This window comes from Scardinius erythrophthalmus (genome assembly GCF_964197995.2).
Source record: "Scardinius erythrophthalmus genome assembly, chromosome: 15".
Classification (NCBI taxonomy): Eukaryota; Metazoa; Chordata; class Actinopteri; order Cypriniformes; family Leuciscidae; genus Scardinius; species Scardinius erythrophthalmus.
This window is the reverse complement of record NC_138235.1, coordinates 15,821,440-15,838,951: the sequence shown is the minus strand read 5'-3', so window position 1 is coordinate 15,838,951 and position 17,512 is coordinate 15,821,440. Positions and strand designations below refer to the sequence as shown.

The 17,512-nt window shown below is 41.8% G+C and overlaps 2 protein-coding genes across 3 annotated transcripts in view; both read left to right on the top strand.

The window, feature by feature from the left end:
* The window catches only part of prpf6 (PRP6 pre-mRNA processing factor 6 homolog), a 28,709-nt gene extending 16,638 nt beyond the window's left edge, over nt 1–12,071 (top strand). Inside the window, exons 18-21 of the mRNA XM_081386371.1 lie at nt 9,272–9,363; nt 9,448–9,562; nt 9,721–9,847; nt 11,584–12,071. Of these exons, the coding sequence (XP_081242497.1) occupies nt 9,272–9,363; nt 9,448–9,562; nt 9,721–9,847; nt 11,584–11,736 (487 nt within the window). The 3' untranslated portion in view covers nt 11,737–12,071. The remainder of the gene's footprint in view (nt 1–9,271; nt 9,364–9,447; nt 9,563–9,720; nt 9,848–11,583) is intronic.
* Nucleotides 12,072–12,172: 101 nt separating this feature from the next.
* On the top strand, nt 12,173–17,454 carry LOC308703110 (uncharacterized protein). 2 transcript variants are annotated; one of them, XM_081386385.1, is made up of 5 exons: nt 12,173–13,511; nt 14,716–14,847; nt 15,062–15,118; nt 15,259–15,426; nt 16,601–17,454. In XM_081386385.1, the coding sequence occupies exons 1-5, from the start codon at nt 13,449–13,451 to the stop codon at nt 16,727–16,729; spliced, it is 549 nt and encodes a 182-aa protein (XP_081242511.1). In that variant the 5' UTR covers nt 12,173–13,448; the 3' UTR covers nt 16,730–17,454. The 2 variants fall into 2 exon arrangements, with proteins under 2 accessions (XP_081242511.1, XP_081242510.1); XM_081386384.1 differs by having other exon boundaries at nt 15,062–15,142; nt 16,601–17,441.
* Nucleotides 17,455–17,512: the final 58 nt, after the last annotated feature.

The following is a 17,512-nucleotide window of genomic DNA, read 5'->3' as shown; positions in this document are numbered from 1 at the left end:
CTACTAAGGCTCAGCTCATGAATATTAATTCAGTTGGTCTGACGTTGCCACATAAAGGCCAGAGTGACACCAAACCAACAGTCGGACAATTTCGGGCCATTGTTGAGCGTCTTGTCAGCTCAGTTTTTTTGGCAATAGTTGGACCCCCGTCTTGCTTTTGTGTATGATAAAGCATGTCAGCAGCGAAGCCCGTTGGTGAGAGAGGTCACTGGCTGTTCAGGTAGCGAATCAGTGCTCAAGAAAAACACAAGTGACAAAGGCAAGCAAATGACTTCATTTCATCTGTCATCTGAGCATTAACCAATATGCCAATATTTTCACAATGACATGGTTGTCTGGAATGAAAAAAGTGATGACCAACTGATCAATGTGATTAATTGCTGCTTTGTTTGTATATCCGCAGTCTTAGCTCTTCCGTTTTCCCCTTTTCGAATTCTAGATATGGACTACTGTCACCTGCTGGCAAGGAGAGTTATTTATCTCTGGCAGGCTCAAAACGTAAGCGCTTCGTTACGAATATAGACTACTGTCACCTGCTGGCAAGGAGAGTTATTTATCTCTCACAGGCTCAAAACGTAAGCGCTTAGTTACAAATATAGACTACTGTCACCTGCTGGCAAGGAGAGTTATTTATCTCTCGCCGGCTCAAAACGTAAGCGCTTCGTTACGAATATAGACTACTGCCACCTGCTGGCAAGGAGAGTTATTTATCTCTCGCAGGCTCAAAACGTAAGCGCTTAGTTACGAATATAGACTACTGTCACCTGCTGGCAAGGAGAGTTATTTATCTCTCGCCGGCTCAAAACGTAAGCGCTTCGTTACGAATATAGACTACTGTCACCTGCTGGCAAGGAGAGTTATTTATCTCTGGCAGGATCAAAACGTAAGCGCTTAGTTACGAATATAGACTACTGTCACCTGCTGGCAAGGAGAGTTATTTATCTCTGGCAGGATCAAAACGTAAGCGCTTCGTTACGAATATAGACTACTGCCACCTGCTGGCAAGGAGAGTTATTTATCTCTGGCAGGATCAAAACGTAAGCGCTTAGTTACGAATATAGACTACTGTCACCTGCTGGCAAGGAGAGTTATTTATCTCTCGCCGGCTCAAAACGTAAGCGCTTCGTTACGAATATAGACTACTGCCACCTGCTGGCAAGGAGAGTTATTTATCTCTGGCAGGATCAAAACGTAAGCGCTTAGTTACGAATATAGACTACTGCCACCTGCTGGCAAGGAGAGTTATTTATCTCTCGCCGGCTCAAAACGTAAGCGCTTCGTTACGAATATAGACTACTGTCACCTGCTGGCAAGGAGAGTTATTTATCTCTCGCCGGCTTAAAACGTAAGCGCTGAATAACGAATATAGACTACTGCCACCTGCTGGCAAGGAGAGTTATTTATCTCTCGCAGGCTCACAACGTAAGCGCTTCGTTGCAAATATAGACTACTGTCACCTGCTGGCAAGGAGAGTTATTTATCTCTCGCCGGCTCAAAACGTAAGCGCTTCGTTACGAATATATAGACTACTGTCACCTGCTGGCAAGGAGAGTTATTTATCTCTCGCAGGCTCAAAACGTAAGCGCTTCGTTACGAATATATAGACTACTGTCACCTGCTGGCAAGGAGAGTTATTTATCTCTCGCCGGCTCAAAACGTAAGTGCTTCGTTACGAATATAGACTACTGTCACCTGCTGGCAAGGAGAGTTATTTATCTCTGGCAGGATCAAAACGTAAGCGCTTCGTTACGAATATAGACTACTGTCACCTGCTGGCAAGGAGAGTTATTTATCTCTCGCCGGCTCAAAACGTAAGCGTTTCGTTACGAATATAGACTACTGTCACCTGCTGGCAAGGAGAGTTATTTATCTCTCGCCGGCTCAAAACGTAAGCGCTTCGTTACGAATATAGACTACTGCCACCTGCTGGCAAGGAGAGTTATTTATCTCTGGCAGGATCAAAACGTAAGCGCTTAGTTACGAATATAGACTACTGTCACCTGCTGGCAAGGAGAGTTATCTCTCGCCGGCTCAAAACGTAAGCGCTTCGTTACGAATATAGACTACTGCCACCTGCTGGCAAGGAGAGTTATTTATCTCTGGCAGGATCAAAACGTAAGCGCTTAGTTACGAATATAGACTACTGTCACCTGCTGGCAAGGAGAGTTATTTATCTCTGGCAGGATCAAAACGTAAGCGCTTCGTTACGAATATAGACTACTGCCACCTGCTGGCAAGGAGAGTTATTTATCTCTGGCAGGATCAAAACGTAAGCGCTTAGTTACGAATATAGACTACTGTCACCTGCTGGCAAGGAGAGTTATTTATCTCTGGCAGGATCAAAACGTAAGCGCTTAGTTACGAATATAGACTACTGTCACCTGCTGGCAAGGAGAGTTATTTATCTCTCGCCGGCTCAAAACGTAAGCGCTTCGTTACGAATATAGACTACTGTCACCTGCTGGCAAGGAGAGTTATTTATCTCTGGCAGGATCAAAACGTAAGCGTTTCGTTACGAATATAGACTACTGTCACCTGGCAAGGAGAGTTATTTATCTCTCGCCGGCTCAAAACGTAAGCGCTTAGTTACGAATATAGACTACTGCCACCTGCTGGCAAGGAGAGTTATTTATCTCTGGCAGGATCAAAACGTAAGCGCTTAGTTACGAATATAGACTACTGTCACCTGCTGGCAAGGAAAGTTATTTATCTCTGGCAGGATCAAAACGTAAGCGCTTCATTACGAATATAGACTACTGTCACCTGCTGGCAAGGAGAGTTATTTATCTCTGGCAGGATCAAAACGTAAGCGCTTCGTTACGAATATAGACTACTGTCACCTGCTGGCAAGGAGAGTTATTTATCTCTCGCCGGCTCAAAACGTAAGCGCTTCGTTACGAATATAGACTACTGCCACCTGCTGGCAAGGAGAGTTATTTATCTCTGGCAGGATCAAAACGTAAGCGCTTCGTTACGAATATAGACTACTGTCACCTGCTGGCAAGGAGAGTTATTTATCTCTGGCAGGATCAAAACGTAAGCGCTTCGTTACGAATATAGACTACTGTCACCTGCTGGCAAGGAGAGTTATTTATCTCTCGCCGGCTCAAAACGTAAGCGCTTCGTTACGAATATAGACTACTGCCACCTGCTGGCAAGGAGAGTTATTTATCTCTGGCAGGATCAAAACGTAAGCGCTTCGTTATGAATATAGACTACTGTCACCTGCTGGCAAGGAGAGTTAATTATCTCTGGCAGGATCAAAACGTAAGCGCTTCATTACGAATATAGACTACTGCCACCTGCTGGCAAGGAGAGTTATTTATCTCTGGCAGGATCAAAACGTAAGCGCTTAGTTACGAATATAGACTACTGTCACCTGCTGGCAAGGAGAGTTAATTATCTCTGGCAGGATCAAAACGTAAGCGCTTCATTACGAATATAGACTACTGTCACCTGCTGGCAAGGAGAGTTATTTATCTCTCGCCGGCTCAAAACGTAAGCGCTTCGTTACGAATATAGACTACTGTCACCTGCTGGCAAGGAGAGTTATTTATCTCTGGCAGGATCAAAACGTAAGCGCTTAGTTACGAATATAGACTACTGTCACCTGCTGGCAAGGAGAGTTAATTATCTCTGGCAGGATCAAAACGTAAGCGCTTCATTACGAATATAGACTACTGTCACCTGCTGGCAAGGAGAGTTATTTATCTCTCGCCGGCTCAAAACGTAAGCGCTTCGTTACGAATATAGACTACTGTCACCTGCTGGCAAGGAGAGTTATTTATCTCTCGCCGGCTCAAAACGTAAGCACTTAGTTACGAATATAGACTACTGCCACCTGCTGGCAAGGAGAGTTATTTATCTCTGGCAGGATCAAAACGTAAGCGCTTCGTTACGAATATAGACTACTGTCACCTGCTGGCAAGGAGAGTTATTTATCTCTCGCAGGCTCAAAACGTAAGCGCTTAGTTACGAATATAGACTACTGCCACCTGCTGGCAAGGAGAGTTATTTATCTCTCGCCGGCTCAAAACGTAAGCGCTTCGTTACGAATATAGACTACTGCCACCTGCTGGCAAGGAGAGTTATTTATCTCTTGCAGGCTCAAAACGTAAGCGCTTCGTTACGAATATAGACTACTGTCACCTGCTGGCAAGGAGAGTTATTTATCTCTCGCCGGCTCAAAACGTAAGCGCTTCGTTACGAATATAGACTACTGTCACCTGCTGGCAAGGAGAGTTATTTATCTCTCGCCGGCTTAAAACGTAAGCGCTGAATAACGAATATAGACTACTGTCACCTGCTGGCAAGGAGAGTTATTTATCTCTCGCAGGCTCAAAACGTAAGCGCTTCGTTGCGAATATAGACTACTGTCACCTGCTGGCAAGGAGAGTTATTTATCTCTCGCCGGCTTAAAACGTAAGCGCTGAATAACGAGTATAGACTACTGCCACCTGCTGGCAAGGAGAGTTATTTATCTCTCGCAGGCTCAAAACGTAAGCGCTTCGTTGCGAATATAGACTACTGTCACCTGCTGGCAAGGAGAGTTATTTATCTCTCGCCGGCTCAAAACGTAAGCGCTTCGTTACGAATATATAGACTACTGTCACCTGCTGGCAAGGAGAGTTATTTATCTCTCGCAGGCTCAAAACGTAAGCGCTTCGTTACGAATATATAGACTACTGTCACCTGCTGGCAAGGAGAGTTATTTATCTCTCGCCAGCTCAAAACGTAAGCGCTTCGTTACGAATATAGACTACTGTCACCTGCTGGCAAGGAGAGTTATTTATCTCTGGGCAGGATCAAAACGTAAGCGCTTCGTTACGAATATAGACTACTGTCACCTGCTGGCAAGGAGAGTTATTTATCTCTCGCCGGCTCAAAACGTAAGCGTTTCGTTACGAATATAGACTACTGTCACCTGCTGGCAAGGAGAGTTATTTATCTCTCGCCGGCTCAAAACGTAAGCGCTTCGTTACGAATATAGACTACTGCCACCTGCTGGCAAGGAGAGTTATTTATCTCTGGCAGGATCAAAACGTAAGCGCTTCGTTATGAATATAGACTACTGTCACCTGCTGGCAAGGAGAGTTATTTATCTCTGGCAGGATCAAAACGTAAGCGCTTAGTTACGAATATAGACTACTGTCACCTGCTGGCAAGGAGAGTTATTTATCTCTGGCAGGATCAAAACGTAAGCGCTTCGTTACGAATATAGACTACTGCCACCTGCTGGCAAGGAGAGTTATTTATCTCTGGCAGGCTCAAAACGTAAGCGCTTCGTTACGAATATAGACTACTGTCACCTGCTGGCAAGGAGAGTTATTTATCTCTCGCCGGCTCAAAACGTAAGCGCTTCGTTACGAATATAGACTACTGTCACCTGCTGGCAAGGAGAGTTATTTATCTCTCGCCGGCTCAAAACGTAAGCGCTTAGTTACGAATCTAGACTACTGCCACCTGCTGGCAAGGAGAGTTATTTATCTCTGGCAGGATCAAAACGTAAGCGCTTCGTTACGAATATAGACTACTGTCACCTGCTGGCAAGGAGAGTTATTTATCACTCGCAGGCTCAAAACGTAAGCGCTTAGTTACGAATATAGACTACTGCCACCTGCTGGCAAGGAGAGTTATTTATCTCTCGCCGGCTCAAAACGTAAGCGCTTCGTTACGAATATAGACTACTGTCACCTGCTGGCAAGGAGAGTTATTTATCTCTCGCCGGCTCAAAACGTAAGCGCTTAGTTACGAATCTAGACTACTGCCACCTGCTGGCAAGGAGAGTTATTTATCTCTGGCAGGATCAAAACGTAAGCGCTTCGTTACGAATATAGACTACTGTCACCTGCTGGCAAGGAGAGTTATTTATCTCTCGCAGGCTCAAAACGTAAGCGCTTAGTTACGAATATAGACTACTGCCACCTGCTGGCAAGGAGAGTTATTTATCTCTGGCAGGCTCAAAACGTAAGCGCTTCGTTACGAATATAGACTACTGTCACCTGCTGGCAAGGAGAGTTATTTATCTCTCGCCGGCTCAAAACGTAAGCGCTTCGTTATGAATATAGACTACTGTCACCTGCTGGCAAGGAGAGTTATTTATCTCTCGCCGGCTCAAAACGTAAGCGCTTAGTTACGAATCTAGACTACTGCCACCTGCTGGCAAGGAGAGTTATTTATCTCTGGCAGGATCAAAACGTAAGCGCTTTGTTACGAATATAGACTACTGTCACCTGCTGGCAAGGAGAGTTATTTATCTCTCGCAGGCTCAAAACGTAAGCGCTTAGTTACGAATATAGACTACTGTCACCTGCTGGCAAGGAGAGTTATTTATCTCTCGCCGGCTCAAAACGTAAGCGCTTCGTTACGAATATAGACTACTGCCACCTGCTGGCAAGGAGAGTTATTTATCTCTCGCCGGCTCAAAACGTAAGCGCTTCGTTACGAATATAGACTACTGCCACCTGCTGGCAAGGAGAGTTATTTATCTCTCGCAGGCTCAAAACGTAAGCGCTTCGTTACGAATATAGACTACTGTCACCTGCTGGCAAGGAGAGTTATTTATCTCTCGCAGGCTCAAAACGTAAGCGCTTCGTTACGAATATAGACTACGGTCACCTGCTGGCAAGGAGAGTTATTTATCTCTCGCAGGCTCAAAACGTAAGCGCTTAGTTACGAATATAGACTACTGTCACCTGCTGGCAAGGAGAGTTATTTATCTCTCGCCGGCTCAAAACGTAAGCGCTTCGTTACGAATATAGACTACGGTCACCTGCTGGCAAGGAGAGTTATTTATCTCTCGCAGGCTCAAAACGTAAGCGCTTCGTTACGAATATAGACTACTGTCACCTGCTGGCAAGGAGAGTTATTTATCTCTCGCAGGCTCAAAACGTAAGCGCTTCGTTACGAATATAGACTACGGTCACCTGCTGGCAAGGAGAGTTATTTATCTCTCGCAGGCTCAAAACGTAAGCGCTTAGTTACGAATATAGACTACTGTCACCTGCTGGCAAGGAGAGTTATTTATCTCTCGCAGGCTCAAAACGTAAGCGCTTCGTTACGAATATAGACTACGGTCACCTGCTGGCAAGGAGAGTTATTTATCTCTCGCAGGCTCAAAACGTAAGCGCTTCGTTACGAATATAGACTACTGTCACCTGCTGGCAAGGAGAGTTATTTATCTCTCGCAGGCTCAAAACGTAAGCGCTTCGTTACGAATATAGACTACGGTCACCTGCTGGCAAGGAGAGTTATTTATCTCTCGCAGGCTCAAAACGTAAGCGCTTAGTTACGAATATAGACTACTGTCACCTGCTGGCAAGGAGAGTTATTTATCTCTCGCAGGCTCAAAACGTAAGCGCTTCGTTACGAATATAGACTACGGTCACCTGCTGGCAAGGAGAGTTATTTATCTCTCGCAGGCTCAAAACGTAAGCGCTTAGTTACGAATATAGACTACTGTCACCTGCTGGCAAGGAGAGTTATTTATCTCTCGCCGGCTCAAAACGTAAGCGCTTCGTTACGAATATAGACTACTGTCACCTGCTGGCAAGGAGAGTTATTTATCTCTCGCCGGCTTAAAACGTAAGCGCTGAATAACGAATATAGACTACTGTCACCTGCTGGCAAGGAGAGTTATTTATCTCTCGCAGGCTCAAAACGTAAGCGCTTCGTTGCGAATATAGACTACTGCCACCTGCTGGCAAGGAGAGTTATTTATCTCTGGCAGGCTCAAAACGTAAGCGCTTCGTTACGAATATAGACTACTGTCACCTGCTGGCAAGGAGAGTTATTTATCTCTCGCCGGCTTAAAACGTAAGCGCTGAATAACGAATATAGACTACTGTCACCTGCTGGCAAGGAGAGTTATTTATCTCTCGCAGGCTCAAAACGTAAGCGCTTCGTTGCGAATATAGACTACTGTCACCTGCTGGCAAGGAGAGTTATTTATCTCTCGCCGGCTCAAAACGTAAGCGCTTCGTTACGAATATAGACTACGGTCACCTGCTGGCAAGGAGAGTTATTTATCTCTCGCCGGCTCAAAACGTAAGCGCTTCGTTACGAATATAGACTACTGTCACCTGCTGGCAAGGAGAGTTATTTATCTCTCGCCGGCTTAAAACGTAAGCGCTGAATAACGAATATAGACTACTGTCACCTGCTGGCAAGGAGAGTTATTTATCTCTCGCAGGCTCAAAACGTAAGCGCTTCGTTGCGAATATAGACTACTGTCACCTGCTGGCAAGGAGAGTTATTTATCTCTCGCCGGCTCAAAACGTAAGCGCTTCGTTACGAATATATAGACTACTGTCACCTGCTGGCAAGGAGAGTTATTTATCTCTCGCAGGCTCAAAACGTAAGCGCTTCGTTACGAATATATAGACTACTGTCACCTGCTGGCAAGGAGAGTTATTTATCTCTCGCCGGCTCAAAACGTAAGCGCTTCGTTACGAATATAGACTACTGTCACCTGCTGGCAAGGAGAGTTATTTATCTCTCGCAGGCTCAAAACGTAAGCGCTTCGTTACGAATATAGACTACTGTCACCTGCTGGCAAGGAGAGTTATTTATCTCTCACAGGCTCAAAACGTAAGCGCTTCGTTACGAATATAGACTACTATCACCTGCTGGCAAGGAGAGTTATTTATCTCTCGCCGGCTCAAAACGTAAGCGCTTCGTTACGAATATAGACTACTGTCACCTGCTGGCAAGGAGAGTTATTTATCTCTCGCCGGCTCAAAACGTAAGCGCTTAGTTACGAATATAGACTACTGTCACCTGCTGGTATGGAGTTATTTCCTCTCACGCTGGTGTAAAACATACAGCTAGTTGGACGTTGACTGTAGTCTTTGCAGTGTATTCAAACCCGACTTTTGATTCAGATGCAATTTGACACCAATCTTTAATTCATGTGTCTGGGCCTTAAAATCCAATGATCATCTAGTCACAGAACCTATTTAATATTTACAAGAAATGCCTTTGCTATAGCGGGATTCATCAGTTTAACAGCTGCCCAGCAACTAATTACTAATCCTGGCCTTTCAGTTTTCAAACTTAATAGGTGAATATCACGTTACCTAATTGATATTCATAAGCTGAGTTCTCATCACAGTACCATGTGAGGCATGAACTTGGATCCAATCAGGACTCATCGAAAAACGGCAGAACTACTTTTTGTTCAAGGCTACATGCAGTTGTTTCATTTTAATTTCTTAATAGTTTTATGACTCACCAAAATAATAGTAGGTGATTTTAATCTCAATTTCTCTAGGCTGGAGTCTGTCCGACTTGAATACAGAGCAGGATTGAAAAACATCGCCAACACACTCATGGCCAAAGCCCTTCAGGAGTGTCCTAACTCTGGTAAGCCATGCCTTTCACCCATGAACAGATTCTTCAAGAGCCTCTGCACAATATCACACCTCAACACTCACTTCTTCTTGTTAGGTATCCTCTGGGCCGAAGCAGTGTTTTTGGAGGCCAGACCTCAGCGCAAGACCAAGAGTGTTGACGCACTGAAAAAGTGTGAACATGATCCTCACGTACTTCTGGCTGTGGCCAAGTAAGACTTCTAACCAGACTCTTGCCAAAATTCTCCCAACCCTAAATTCCAGTTTGCCCACCCACATTCATCCTGGGTTTTTTTCTTTTATCTGCAAGAACAGGCTGACCTTTTTCAGTTGCATTTATGCTATATCTGTGTTTGTGTACTGTGTGCAGATTGTTCTGGAGTGAGAGAAAGATAACGAAGGCGAGAGAGTGGTTCCTACGGACGGTAAAGATTGAACCAGACTTGGGTGACACCTGGGGATTCTTCTACAAGTTTGAGCTTCAGCATGGGACAGAAGTAAGCATTCAGTCACATTACTACATTAATGTGTTCTTCAGGACCTGTTTTATTCTCAGATCTTTTTGTGTATGTGTGATGCAGTGATTGTAAATTAATATTTTAAAGAAATAGTTCATGCAAAAATAAAAATTCTATGGTCATTTACTCACCCGTTCCACACCTGTACCTGTAACTTTCTTTCTTCTGTGGAACATTACGGAAGAAATTTTAAAGGGTGTGCTGCTTGCTGTTCCCTTTTGGGGGAACTCGCACTGCGTCGGTAAGTACACTTTGGGCAGCGTAACGCATCTGAAGTATGTATGGAACTAATCCAATCCTGATTGGAGTTATTTCATGACATAGCGTGTGACGGCATACAGAAGCTACAAAGGGATGCCGCCACACAACAGAGTTAGCTTTCGCTCTTCAGCAAGCGCTCTGTGTTGTGTGAAGTATCTATTTGGTGGTGTTTGTCAAAAAGCATTTGTTTCAAAAGAAAAATAATGGCGAGTGAATAGTTCAAGCGGTGTGCATCCCTGCTCGAGATACTTTACAGGTGGGGACATACACAAGCTTTGTTTGCATTGTTTGGGAGCACAGCATGCCCTGGCAGCCCTCGAGGGGGTGTCAGGATCCCGACCTGCGAAGGGCTGTCAATGGCCCCTTTCGAACCTTTGGAGTCAGCTTCTGCTAAGAACCTAACGCTCAAGGTTGCTTTTCTCCTGACTTTTCATCCCTCAAAAGAGTGGGGGACCTCCAGGCCCTTTCTATCTCTCCAACGTGCCTGGAGTTTGCCCCTGGTGGAGTTAAAGCTATCTTGCATCCCAGACCTGACTCTGTGCCTATGGTCCCTTCTAGCATGGCACGGTCCATGGTTCTGCTGGTTTTTTATCCCCCTCTTCATGGCGGTGGAAGAGAGACTTCATCTGCTCTGCCCTGTCAGTGCATTGAGTATCTACATTCGGAAGTCATCTCAATGAAGGAAGTCAGATCTGTGTGTTTCGGGACACCCAGGAAAGAGTTTCCCGCCTCTAAGCAGACCATTAGTAACTTGATAGTTCAGGCAATTGATGCCTTGATAGTTCATGCATGGTTTACCTTCACCTTTGGCCTTGAGGGCTCATTCTACGAGAAGCATGGCTTCTTCTAGAGCCCTCCTCTCAGGGGCCCCCATTCAGGAGATCTGATATGTGTCTGTCTGGGCTTCCCCACATACCTTCACTAGGTTCAACAGTCTGCACCTTCCTTCTAGGCCGGGCGCACGAGTCCTCTCATCCTAAGTTGAGCCTGATACAGCTTCACACTAAGACAGGCAGGGTTCGTTGTGGCATAGTGCGTATTCGTTCCCCAAATTGTCGTTACAGACGCAGTGCGAGTTCCCTCGAAAGGGAACGTCATCGGTTTACGACTGTAACCCTTGTTCCCTGAGAAGGAAATGAGACGCTGCGTCCCTTTACCATGCCTCCCCTGCCTGGGAGCGACTTGCTTCAATCGCAGAAGCTAACTCTGTTGTGTAGCTTCCGTGTATGTCGTCACACGCTGCGTCATGACACAACACCAATCAGGATTGGATTAGTTCCATACATACTTTAGACGGGTTACACTGAGGGGCGCTCCCCAAAGTGCCGTTACCGACACAGTGTCTCATTCCCTTCTCAGGGAACAAGGGTTACAGTTGTAACCGGAGACGTGTCCAATCAGTTGGACTGGTGAATCCAGGTCTTGTGTGAGATCTCTGGTGTTCTCTCCCTCAGGAGCAACAGCAGGAGGTAAAGAAACGCTGTGAGAATGCAGAACCGCGGCACGGCGAGCTGTGGTGTGCCGAATCCAAGCACATTCTCAACTGGCAGAAGAACATCGGAGAGATCCTGGTCCTCGTGGCTGCAAAGATCAAAAATACCTTCTAAACTGTGGGACTAATATCAGATACACAAATCTGAGCATGTTTGGTTTAGCAAATAATGTTGTTTTTGAGTCTGGATTTTTTTTTTTATGGCTATTTTTCCACTTTTAGTGTGTTTGTCTTTCTGGAACAGTGATGATTCAGGGCTGTTTTCATTACACATGCTGTTATGTTCAGGGTGTTGTAAAGTCTAGTCACAACCAGAGATTGATAGAGAGTACATTTTGAACATTAATTGCCAGAACAATGTCATACCCTCTTATTCTGCTTGTCATTATGCGTATGTGTAAATGTGCTGCTTGATTATCAGAAAATAAATGAAGTCTGATTTGTTTCAGATATCAGTTCTGTTGATTTAGGTTACTTATCTTAAGGTTTTGTTTTGAAATATCTAAACTTTCTAATTGTAACTTCTAGAGTTTTTCAAGCTACAGCTACCAAACTCAGGACAGTCCTTCAGTATTGTTGATATCACAAAATTTGAGCTTGTAATGATTTTGTTTAGGCTCTATATCAAAAATAGCCAGTGCGTGACACTGTTGATGCATTCTCCTGTCACAAATTAATACATTTGTCACAATATAACTTCTAATATATTTCACCAAATATGAATCCCCATTGAAGTCTAAAACCTTTCCAACGATGTGTTTTGTCAAGATTAGACAAATATTTGATTATAAAATAGTACCGATTATAAGGGGGGAGGGCAAAGGGGAGGCAAAAGTGTGCTAAGATTCCCACTAGCAGGGGCAGTTAACAGGTCAAAGATACATTTTTAAAATGGTTTTGTGTTTTAAAAGTGACTGTTATGATGCTATAGCAATTTTTCGATACTGAATAATGATTAGTTTTGTTTCTTGCATTTATTTTGCATAGCCTACTGAATTGTGATTGGTCTATTCTTCCATCTGTATTCACATCTGAGTGTAGGCCTACTGTACATTGAAAACAATGTTCACGTTGAGCATTATGGCTACAGCAATGCAGCTCTGATGTGAAATTTGTATTAATTTACTATTGAGCTGAGCTGATGATACAATATGAGTAAGGTTCAGAAACACTAGAGCTGGACCTGAGTTGTCGACCCCTTCTTTACAACATTCCCCTGAAGATGACCCTGCCCTGCCATTATCACTATTGGTTCTCTGCCTTTTAATTACTGGAATTTCCTTCAGAAAAAAATCTAATCAATGTAAAAAACATGTGGTGATTTTATCAGCCTGACACAAACCACACTACTCTCTGCACATGGAAACCTCACACAAATGTTTGGACTATAAAAAGATGAAGGTTTTCGTCTGTCCATGAATCAGTGTAGAAATAAAGAGTCATTTCCTGATCGCAGCCAGGTCCAGTGAAGATTCAAACCCTTCAGTGCACCAGGTTTATTAAGTAATCTCCCGCCGAAACCGAAACAAAGCGCAAAGTTGATTGATCGCGGAATTTTTCTCGACTTGATCAGACTAGAGACCTGGTGAAATCAGAAGCGCGATGGCAGCAGCAGCCCGTGACGGCGGAGACACATGAGAGCCTCGACACTTTTCTTTCACCAATGCTGGAATGGACGCGGTTAAGCCTCATCAACGCGCCTCTCGCCAGACCACAGACTCTAACTAGACCAAAAACGCGTTTTTAAGGTTGATTCTCTTTTCCGGTCGGACCGTTGTTGAAGTGTTCGGTGAGAAACATGTAACAGGCGTTGGACGCCGCTGGACCATGTCCACATTTCCAAGCCCTGACTGGTGCGCGCAAGAGTCCCTCTTCATCCCATGGTCAATGGTAAGATCCCTCATGCGCACTACGGCTGTATTCTGTCTGCTGTTTCTTGAAAAATCAGTAACTTGCAAAACTATTACTAATACTAATAGATAGGCTAAGTATCGTTATCAGATTCTAAATTAACCCATTTAATCACAGAATTAAGTTAACAGTTACACTGCATGCTTTACTAAAAAATTATATAAAACGTGTCTAAGAGTATACACTCTAAAAAATGCTGGGTTGTTTCAAGCCATGTGTGGGTCAAATATTGACAAACCCAAGCGGGTTTAAAAATATAAATAAACCAATATTTGATTTGTCCATATTTGACCCAAACGTGTCGAAACAACCCAGCATTTTTTACTTTTCTATTATATGGAAAACGTAAAAGCAAAATCTAATTCTTCAGTGAGACCAAATATAAAGTTAAAAACAACGAATAAAGTAGGCTAGTCTATTTAGTAGGCAGTACTGAGGGGGAAAGGAATGATAATCTTTGCATAGTTTTTACTTTTAGGCCTACTTTGATTTAATGTAACAATGCTTTGAAATGGAGAATTATAATGGGAATCAGTTTGTTTATTCAAAATGTGACTCCCCACTGGTCACAAATGAGACATGATTATGCTTTGATCAGAGAAATCCTAAAACTACAACAATAACATAGTCTCTAAATATGGTATAGTAGTTGCAGACCTATTGCCTATATGCATTATGACATGTTTTATGGAGCTTTGACAGGCATTCTGGTCATTTGACTTTATAGCAGCCATGTAAAACTCAAGAGATCAAGAGTCTGCACTATGGTTTGTTCTGTGTAAAACACTTAAAGGGATAGTTCACTCAAAATTGAAAATTCTGTCATCATTTACTCACCCTCGGGTTATTCCAAACAATTTTTGAACACAAAAGAAGAAAGTTTGTAACCAGGCCACTTTGGGGCACCATTGACTTCCATATTAGTGGTGCATAGTTCAATGGTGCCCTAGAACTGTTCAGGGTGAGTAAATGATGACAGAATTAAAATGTTTGGGTGAACTATCCCTTTAAGACTTAAAGTTACCACAGTTATCAGTGAAATTGGGTAAATAATGATGAACTATATTTTGAGGATATGATAGGCTACTGGTGCATCAGGTTCTGCCCAAAGGAAAATGTCCCATCATCAATGTTACATGATGAGATGCTTTAGGATAATTGATAATGTGATTGTTTTGCTCAGTGTGTGAACAGGCCTGCTGTCTGTGTGGCTGTAATGCTGCTGCTCGCAGTGGCCCACGGGAAACGCGCATGTGATTATTCTGTGATCATCAGCACCTACAGGGCCGTCACCCTGGTCGAGCTCCAAAACCTGGTAAGTGTCATGTCAGATAAGCAGAATCCACGTCAAATGGATTTTTATGTAACATTTCTGACTCGCTGTTCTTGTTTGATCTTTTAATAAATTACATAAGCATTCTCTCATACTACTGGAAGATTAGTTATGAATATGTGTTCACTTGTTGCCCTCTTCTGGTTATCTGTAGAAGGTGAACTGATTGTGTTTGCTCTTTTCACTCTTGGTCCAGAATCTGACTGGTTCATTTGACATATCAAAAGAAAAGGACCACTGTCCTTCTGAGAAGGTACAGCCACCTGTACATACACATGTATGTTTCCTTAATACACTGTACTTTGTCTTTGGTGTTTTTTTAGAGACTGTTGATATACCGAGCGCTTCTCTTTTTGGTGGCGTCTTCATAATCGCTCGTCTGTTTTGCGATAGGTTCACCGTATCCTGCGAGACATCTATAATATGACACAAATCTTCAGATGCTTGAGTGAAAGCAAGAGGCAGCAGCGGGGCAGAGTGGACAGAGGCGGGGACATGGCGAAGGTGGTGGGACAGATGGCACAGCTCATCCGAAAAAACTGCTGCAGACCCCAAAGCTTGGTATAGTGCTTTGTTTGTTTGTTTGTTTGTTTGTTTGTTTGTTTGTTTGTTTGTTTGTTTGTTTGTTTGTTTGTTTGTTTGTTTGCTGGTTGAATTATCAAAATAATCAAAAAGTGAATCTTAATAATAATAATAATGTGAAATAAACGGGATTACATCATCTAGAAATATATTTGTTTGTTTGTTTGTTTGTTTGTTTGTTTATCAAACTATAGTTCATCTGAATAAATGTAATGTGAAATAAACAAGATTGCATGATCAAGAAATGAATTAATTTATTTATTTATCAAAATAAAGTTCATCTGAATAATTAAAATGTGAGATAAACAGAGGATTACATCATCTAGAAATGTATTTATTTGTTTGTTTGTTTATTTATCAAACTAAAGTTCATCTGAATAACTATAATGTGAAATAAACGGATTACATGATCAAGAAATTAATTAATTTATTTGTCAAAATAAAGTTCATCTGAATAATTGATTATAATCTAAAACAAACAAAAGGTAACAATCTAGAAATGAAATAATTTGTTTGTTTGTTTGTTTGTTTGTTTGTTGATTGAATAATTAAAAACAATATGATCAATGATCATTCGAAATAAATAAATATATGTATTTGTTTGTTTGTTTGTTTATCAAAAGGTTAATATGAATAATTATAATCTTAAATAAACAGAGGATTACATCATCTAGAAATTGATTTTTTTTTTTTATCAAAATAAAGTTAACCTGAATAATTAATTCTAATCTAAAACAAACAGAAGGTAAGAATCTAGAAATGAATTAGTTTGTTTGTTTATTTGTTTATTAAATAATTAAAAACATTAATCTGAATATTTATATTCTGAAATAAATGTATTTATCAAAAAGTTCATTGAATAATTATTTTTTACTGAATAATCGTAATCTGAAATAAACAGAGGATAACGTCATCTAGAAATGTTTTTATTTAGAAATGTATTTTATTTATTTACTAGATAATGATTGATTGATTGATTGATTGATTGATTGATTGATTGATTGATTGATTGATTGATTGATTGATTGATTGATTGATTGATTGATTGATTGATTGATTGATTGTGGCTTGAATAATCAAAATAAAGTTAATCTGAATAGTAATAATCTGAAATAAAAAGATGATGATTTAGGAAATATGTATTACTTTGCAGGCAAACAGATGCAAGAAAGCATCTTGCGAGCCGGGGAAGAAGCGTAAAGGAAGACAGCAGTGGAGAATGAAAATGATGGGAAGACTCATAAACTGCTGGCAGAGGCTGCTGAGTGTGACGGCGTATTAAATCACACTTCAGCTCCGTCCACACCACATTATTTAAAACAGTATGCACATTCATTTTCCCTTTATCATTATTTATTCACTTTCACTTAAAGAAAAAAGAACACCAAGTGTTTTGTATAATACTCCTTCAGTGAAATGATACACTGAGATTGTGTCAAGCTCATAAGAAATCGTATGATTATCTTTCTTCTGGTTGTATATGTTTTATTTGATAGCTCTATATATGGTTTATGCATAGCAAGTTCAAAAGATATTCATGTTAAGTACAGTTATGCACAGTTAGATGCACATATATATGGACACTCACATCTGGTGCTGCAAATTGAGCCAAAATTACAGCTGTAATAATTTAACGCTGACTACGTTATTCATGTTCTCATTGGTCCAACTAACACTATACAAAATACACTCAGTTACTTATCTCATGTTATTTCAGTGGATTCATCTGTTAAAATGTGTTGGGTAGAAGGAGGTGTTTATTTCTTTGAATTACAGTGTTTGAAGTTTTATTGGATGGTGTAATGTTTGGAAACTGTCAGGCATTTCATCATATCAACACTTCCGATGTTCAGAAACTCATTATGGACGTCAGTTTATCCATAATTTTGCTGCAATGGTGCTGCTGATTTATGTATTGTTTTGTTGATTCTTTCCATTAGTCCACTTTTACTGTAAGTAGGTTTAAAAATAAATAAACAAAAGCTTTTTTAAAAACACTTAAACTGTGAAATGCATTTTTGTATTTTTTTATTATTATTATTTATTCACAATCGTTTTTTTTTTT

Bases quoted from the DNA above. Each gene is read 5' to 3' on its own strand.
- LOC308703110 (XM_081386384.1), top strand. From the start codon at position 13,449: ATGTCCACATTTCCAAGCCCTGACTGGTGCGCGCAAGAGTCCCTCTTC. The intron at 14,848-15,061 runs GTAAGTGTCATG...CTCTTGGTCCAG, and splicing joins TGGTCGAGCTCCAAAACCTG to AATCTGACTGGTTCATTTGA. The intron at 15,427-16,600 runs GTATAGTGCTTT...ATTACTTTGCAG, and splicing joins GCTGCAGACCCCAAAGCTTG to GCAAACAGATGCAAGAAAGC.